This window comes from Cenococcum geophilum (genome assembly GCF_001692895.1).
Source record: "Cenococcum geophilum 1.58 unplaced genomic scaffold K441scaffold_83, whole genome shotgun sequence".
In the NCBI taxonomy this organism is placed as follows: domain Eukaryota; kingdom Fungi; phylum Ascomycota; class Dothideomycetes; order Gloniales; family Gloniaceae; genus Cenococcum; species Cenococcum geophilum.
Window position 1 is genome coordinate 330,609 of NW_027137641.1, and position 6,959 is coordinate 337,567.

General features: G+C 47.3%; 2 protein-coding genes across 2 annotated transcripts; one reads left to right on the top strand and one right to left on the bottom strand.

Annotated features, from left to right (window-relative positions):
• The first annotated feature begins 2,037 nt into the window (after window positions 1-2,037).
• On the top strand, window positions 2,038-3,294 carry K441DRAFT_670497 (uncharacterized protein). The gene has a single exon (XM_067650292.1). The coding sequence runs from the start codon at window positions 2,404-2,406 to the stop codon at window positions 2,998-3,000; it is 597 nt and encodes a 198-aa protein (XP_067497138.1). The 5' UTR covers window positions 2,038-2,403; the 3' UTR covers window positions 3,001-3,294.
• Window positions 3,295-3,971: 677 nt separating this feature from the next.
• On the bottom strand, window positions 3,972-6,107 carry K441DRAFT_622702 (uncharacterized protein). Its single transcript, XM_067646016.1, has 2 exons — window positions 5,686-6,107; window positions 3,972-5,551 (listed from the first exon to the last, which is right to left on the bottom strand). Exons 1-2 carry the CDS (start codon window positions 5,898-5,900, stop codon window positions 4,216-4,218), a joined length of 1,551 nt encoding a protein of 516 aa, XP_067497139.1. The 5' UTR covers window positions 5,901-6,107; the 3' UTR covers window positions 3,972-4,215.
• Between the last annotated feature and the right edge of the window lie 852 nt (window positions 6,108-6,959).

Genomic DNA, 6,959 nt, shown 5'->3' on the forward strand with positions numbered 1-6,959 from the left:
AAGTCTTTCTTCTAATACTATATTATTAGCTGTTAACTAGTTAACTATTTCCTATAGCTATCCGACCGTTATAGGTTACTATAAGTTAGTATCTGCTATACTAATATTACCTCCTATCCTTAAAGTAGTTACTGCCGTCGATAGTATTATAGTGGCTACTTTTGGTAGCATGTTATTTAACTTCTTATATTAATACCGTAACCAGGTAGTAATTGTGTAACGGAACCTTATAGCAAGAACTACGATAGGCTCATTAATGGGCTAGGTGTATAGGAAATGTAAATATAAGAATTAACAACATAATAATAACTAGTAGAGTAGTTGCCTAATAAATTAACTCTAATTATATTCTAAGAATTACTACAAAAAAGGAACTATCTAGGTAGGGATTAAGGGTCCTTAAATACACAACCGTACTCCTAAGAAAGTTGTTGCTCTATCTACTCTATCTACTCTGTTTGCTCTGCGATAGATCTTATAGATTATACAGATTATACAGATCACATCACGTGACTCTGCTTACCATTCCTCGTCACATGGTTCCACGGGTTCTATCCTAGACCGTGCTTGTATTAACCAACTAGCTGCTTCCGTCTCTTCTCCAAGTAGTCGTAACATCGTACTTAAAGCGTCCGTAACAGGTAAATTTTTTCCTAACGTACTTACTTTAAAAGCTACAGCTTATTAAGATTATAGGTGGTCTTATAAGCTACTACTTGCTTTAAAAACTATAGCTCTTAAATTCGCGATCGCTTAAGGGCTACGGCCTAACCTAGAGACTAAATTATAGGCGATTATTTCTTAGAGCTATAGTTCGCCTACAGTGATGTGCACGACCAGCTTCACCCCCCCTCCTTAGCGAGTTGCAGATTCGGTACGCGCATCCAATTTCGCCTGGTTGCCACCAGCTAGACATAGTAATTGTAGCGAACGGCTGTGGCTGCACGCAAGGTCCTTTTTGGTTGCCCTAGAGAATCGCCTTAGTTAGCCAGGAGAATTAAACCGAAGACGACGCTTCCTTTTCTCCCCTTTAACTATGCCTCCATTATGCCCGCCAAAACGCGAATACAACGCTGTCTCTGCAGAGAGGTTAACGAAATTTGGCAATATCGTACGGGTGGAAGCCTCACGATATTTGACAAAGATCACGACACTGCGGAGGAAGGCCGCCAGAAGTAATGTTCTTGTAGCCAAGCATACGGCTTCGCTACAATTACTATGTACAGCTGGTGGCAACCAGACGAAATTGATGCGCGTACCGAATCTGCAACTCGCTAAAGGGGAGCTGGTCGTGCACATCACTGTAAGAGCATAGCGATAGCTTATTTTTAAGCTATAGCTTTAATCTAAAGCTACGGCTAGATTAAGAGCTACGTATATTTTTAATGTATTTTAAGCTTATATATTAATTTAAAAAACATTATAAGGTAGTTATAGAGGTTAGAGTTATAATAGGTATAGGGTGTACAGCATCCGGTGTCCCCCCCTCTGTGTGCGCGCGCAACACAGCAATTTCGCTTCGTACGCACTAGAGAATTTCAAGTTTAACTCTTGTAATTAAGCTTAAAAAATCAAAGGCTTTGCCTTTCTTGCAGGTGCACAGCTCTTTTGGCAAGCGCACAGTATCTACGCTGAATGGTGCACTTGGCTAGTAATTACCGAAATTGCTGTGTGTGTTGCGGGTGCACAGAGGGGGGACACCGGATGCTGTACACCCTGTAAGGTAAACTGTTTTGGTAGTGGGTTAAATTAAGCGAGACTTAGCGAGCTTTTAGCGTGGTGAGGTGAAGTGAGGCCTTGGGTACAAGTTGTATCTTAGGGTTCATTATTCCTTGTCCCTAATCTTAAATTTATCTTCATTCAATCTTATCTTTTCTCGTCGCCCTAGTTCCGTCATATTCGTCTACCTTCTCTTGTACTGGTAATGTACTGGACTGTCCTTGCAGGCATGCAGGGACGCGCCTTCGGCCAAGTCCGCCACAACCGCCACAGCGGTTACAGAACCTAACCCCACAAAAACACCTCACCAGTTATCAACTCTATTAAACCTTGTCTTTTCCAAGCCTCAAGGGTTCGCGAGGCTTTGTTTCAGACTTGCAGTGGTTTTATTGAAATTCTCCTTGGCCCCGTATTCGAAAGGATGGGTTAACGACTTCCGGAGATCTTCAGGGTTGAAGCGAACCTGGCGACTACAGTTATACACTCACCACTATGCTGTCGAACCTGTGGGTAGCCAGATAACTTCCGCTAGACTAGGATATTTTTGGCTTGGCCGTCGGTGATGCCCTCGAGGTTGGGAGTACATAAAACCATGCTCAACCCTATAAAGCTTGACGTGTACCTAAATTTCTTACTCTCCTTCAGTCAAAACCCCACAACAATACAAAACTCCACACCACAAAAATGCTGCACCCCATCCTCCTCATTGCCGTCCTCCCCATCCTTACCTCTTCCACCCTCATCCCCGGCACCATCCACGTCCCCCATCTTTCCCTCCTCTCCAAGCGCCAAGACGCCTGTCCTTTGGGCACCTACGACTCCGTGCAAGACTTCTGTCGCGCAGACGACAACACTCTCATCTGTCTCGTCACCCACGACACATGCTGCCAACTCCCCTCCGGCAACACACCATACACCTGCCCCGACTTCTCATACCCGTTTTGCTGCGGCACCGACAAGCCGATGTGCGGTATGGATGAGACCTGCTCCAACAGCCGAGGGGAAGATCGAATCCGTACTGCTGGGTCGGTTATCACTCCCACCCCGACTCCTACTGGACAAGCGTCAAGCGAGGGAAAGACGAGTAGTTCGAGGGTCGATCCGTTGGCGCAGCCTTTTGGGACCCAGGGAGCGTATACGCCTACGACGGCGGTTGGGAGTAAGGGGCCGAATGCCTCGGCTGCGGCGAAAGAGACTGGGGCGGCGGTGGCTGCTTTGGGAAGGGGTAGGGAGGCAGTGGTTGCGGTTATTGTTGTGGCTGTTGGGGCGGTGGTGGTTTAGGGGAGGGGATAGAAAAGGGGATGGGGGCTTAGGGGGAGGTTAAAGGGATGAGGGGATGGGGGATTGGGGATGAGGGATGAGGGGTGGATTTATAGCATTTATAGGATTTGAATGATGTTGGTAGATGGATGGAAGGTGGCGAATGGGGAGCGGAGGAGTTTGGATGACGGATCGGGATGGATTTAGGGCCAATTGCGCCAGTGTGGAGGAGGTAGATGGAGTGCTGGAGACATTCTTAATATGCCAAGTTTTGTTTCCTAGTTCTTTATAAAGTGTAGCGGTTTCATTCTCCGGGGCATTCAAGGCGCCTAATGCGGCTACCCCAAATTTCGGCGAAACGAAGCCTCAAACAACCCATTGCCAATCTTTTACCTAAGAATACCACGCCATATTTCGCATCATATGGCCTTGATATTTTCCTTTCCTTCGCCATCATAAGAGGCCTGTGAGGAATATCTTTAATACCCTGGATTTTCAACCGGAGTGCAGGGGGCAGGATCCGAATGTTTAGTGTGGAGTATTCATGTATGGTACGTAATATGCGCATATGGGATACATGTTGGAGGTTGAAACACCGCCGGAGGTGTCCACCTTGCTGACCGATCCAGGAATTGGCTTGTTCGGGGTAGTGATGTAGCGCCGACGTTTCGAAAGACGGAAACCGTGTTCTTTTGCGAGTAGAAGAAATTGTTCAATGCGAGGGCAAAGGAATTGCAAAACCGTGCCGGCCTACAAGATCGTCGGGTTTACCCTCGTTAAATATGTTAGAACCTTTGCCCATCAACATAGACTTATAAAAATATGTTTAAATAGCTAGCTCTTTCTAAGACCTAATTGGAGACTAGTAATACTTACCTAAAGCAGGGCTAGGTTCAACACCACTAACGGTAAACACGACGCCCGGGTTGCAACTAAATCAATTCAATTTAATTAGGCTCTTAAAATTGAATTAAAATCTTAGTAAGTAAAGTGTAGATTAAGTTATATGGCAAGTTTGCTCATACGCTCTTTATTGCTTACGATACATAGGACTGTCCGGAGAAAGCAAAAGACCTACATGAGTTCCTACCACGAACACAATCGACCGGCGTACGCCATAGAGAAAAAGGATGTAAGGGAGTTACCAAGGATGAATTTGTGTCAAGATAAGGATAGTGACATTAAGAAAGGACGATAAGACCACTGACTTGCTCCCTGGGCGCTATACATTTCCGCTCATAGTTTTGCGACAATTCTGCGGCTCCCATCAACATGCGCCATCCTCACTTCAACATTGTCGCCGATTTCCCGCATCTCGACGTACTTGTCGGCCTCACCGAAATATGCGCGGTCATTTTCGGTGAACGAATGGAACAGGGCCGCAAGTGCGCTCGTCTTCCACGCCTCGTGCTTCCACGAGACAAGCAAAGTGGCAAATAAGAACAGCACCGTCGCAGCGACAATACCAGCTGGAAGGGCCAGCCACTTCCACCTAATTTTGTAGACGTCACCGATGTTGTCGCCCATCGCCGGCCGATACTCATCAGTCGTTAAATTTACAGGGTTGTTGCGGATGCTGGCAGTCACAGCCCAAGCTAGTCTCTCGACCGTATAATTCATCCACGCGATGGGATCAGACACTTGGTAAATCCTGCTGACCAGCGTGTGCGAGTACAGACTACTCACGTCAAAAGTCGTGCCTTCAGGGCCCCCCGTGCTGTTGACGCTACCTATCGCATAAATACCTACTACCGAACTCAAGAAGAAGTTTTGAAGGGCCAGTTGGGACTCAGATACAACCCAAAATTCGCAATTCTCATTCTCGGGGAAGCTTGATCGTGTCCCATTCGTCCAACATTCGTCTGGTATTATGCTGATGTATTCGAGTTGATTGTAGAAAGTTCGAGCCTCATCGCTCTTATTTGTGAAGGAAGGCCCTACAGCCGTTTCGTAGAGACTCATGGAATTGAGGTCCGAAGTCGTCATCACCTTGGCCTCATATGTTTGGACAGCCCAGTAGATGGCGCACTCCAGCGCAACTGGAGACGAAAACTGGGGATCGGAGTTGGCGATGATGGAATAACTGACGATGAGTGGACCGACGTCCTGAAGTTCTGGCGTGTTGTTGACGCGCAACGTGGAAGGCATGGCAGAGACGACACCCTTATCAACGCTAATTTCGATAGGTTGACCGTACTCGTTTTCGTAAGGGTGTAGATAATTGCCCTCACTCTGTATGATCCGGTCCGTAACATCGACGCATTGATGCTCCGCTTTAAGTGTCTGATATTTCGGGAAAGTGCAGTTCCCCGTCCCGCAGTAATACCTTTGGCTAAACGCCCCAGTGCCATTAAGCCAGTTCATTTCGCCACTGATAGTAGCCATCACATTGTTGCTAGGAAGAGGCTGGCCATCTCCCAGGGGGTACTTCGAGATAGTATTGTACTGATTGGTTCGAAGGACCCAGGCTTGGTGATCAACAATATCCTTCGTGTGTGATATTGAATTTTGAATGAGGGTATCCATAGAGAGAAGGAGCACAGTGATCAGTGCACCAAGGGATGCCAGATGCCTGCCTTGCAATGCGAGCAATTAGTCTGGATGCTTCTTGGTCCTCTCAGTGAGGGAGAACGATTTGAATGTCAAGGCTGTAATCAATCGGAGACGACGTCGCAATAGAATAGAAAGAAGAGAGAAACAACCCACCAAAATCTCAGTGCGAATAGTAAACTGATGCTCCCCAACACTCCCCTACTTGCGTTGTCGAAGGTCTCGAAACGTCCAAGCTTACGATATCTGTCAGATCCCGAAGAAAAAAATCGCCATTTCAATTGGCCGAGTGAAGAGGCAATAGGGATCATAATAGCACCCTTCATTACCGAAACAAGCAATGCTACTATAGATGAGGGGCTCCAAAGCATCCAATCGTTGATCGGATAGCCATCAACAAGCTTGAGAATGACCACGATGGCGACAAAAAGCACGACGGACACAAGACATCCGATAAGTTCCCAGAGCCAGAAACGGTTGGTAAAGCTGCGTAGCTGGTTCCCGAGAGACCGGCGTCCTTTACGATGATAAACCGGCCTTTCGGAGGCGGCGGGAGATGTCAGAGGAGTATTAGCGCTAGAATAGCCGGTCTTGACATCGTCGAAAATAGGCGGGATGTTGAAGTACTGTGCGGTTGCCATAACTGCTGGCGAAGGAGAGGCGAAAATCGACGGCTTGAAAACTTCATTTTTAGAGGGCTTACCCGTCCTTAAGAGTTCGAGGCACGGTATCCATAGGGTCGGAAGGAGACTTCAGACTAGCGAAGCAAAAATGCAATCTGATGGGCAGATGAGCAGGCAGTGCCTCCATCACAAGATATAAAGCCGCCAATGAGGCTTCAGTTCGCAGGAAGCGTGGCTGCTTGAAGAATGGGCATTAAATAGTAAGTCAGCCATATCTAGAGGCCGCTGCCCGTATTTCGTTGACGCTCGCAGCTCAACTTTGGTCTTGGTTACCGCCAACTCCGTATTCGCGGATGCTCCTCCGTGCATTCAATAGAGTGTTGGGCCCTCTCCTGGCAGCTTAGTACTCAAACATGCAGGCTCAGCCTCTTTTGCCAAGTGCGCAGAGGTATGTTTGGTTGACATTCCAAGCCTTGAACGAATTGGGGGAACAATAGGTCGCGGCTGAATACAGCCAAAACCCGCCCAGGATGAAGAACTCGCTTCCTACCAAGGTGATGCCGTAGGTGAGAATGCTACGCACGATAAACCATAACATTGTGGAGATGATTATCTTTCGATATCAAAAGCCATACGGACGCCACATATCCTCTCAGCCACGGTCTGATTAGATTGATTTATGGCAGCACGTCGCCAAGAAAGGTCGCCTGACGAAAGGTTTCCGGTGAGAAGGCAGCTTGCATATAGGCTGCGGCAGGGTATGAAGATGTTGCACTTTTGAACCTGGTTAGAATCCCTAGATCCTCT

What these genes read in the sequence shown, in the direction of transcription:
- K441DRAFT_670497 (XM_067650292.1), top strand. Translation starts at nt 2,404, where the DNA reads ATGCTGCACCCCATCCTCCTCATTGCCGTCCTCCCCATCCTTACCTCT.
- K441DRAFT_622702 (XM_067646016.1), bottom strand. Translation starts at nt 5,900, where the DNA reads ATGCTTTGGAGCCCCTCATCTATAGTAGCATTGCTTGTTTCGGTAATG. An exon ending in CTATTCGCACTGAGATTTTG is followed by an intron (nt 5,552 to 5,685) that starts GTGGGTTGTTTC and finishes ATTGCAAGGCAG; the next exon opens with GCATCTGGCATCCCTTGGTG.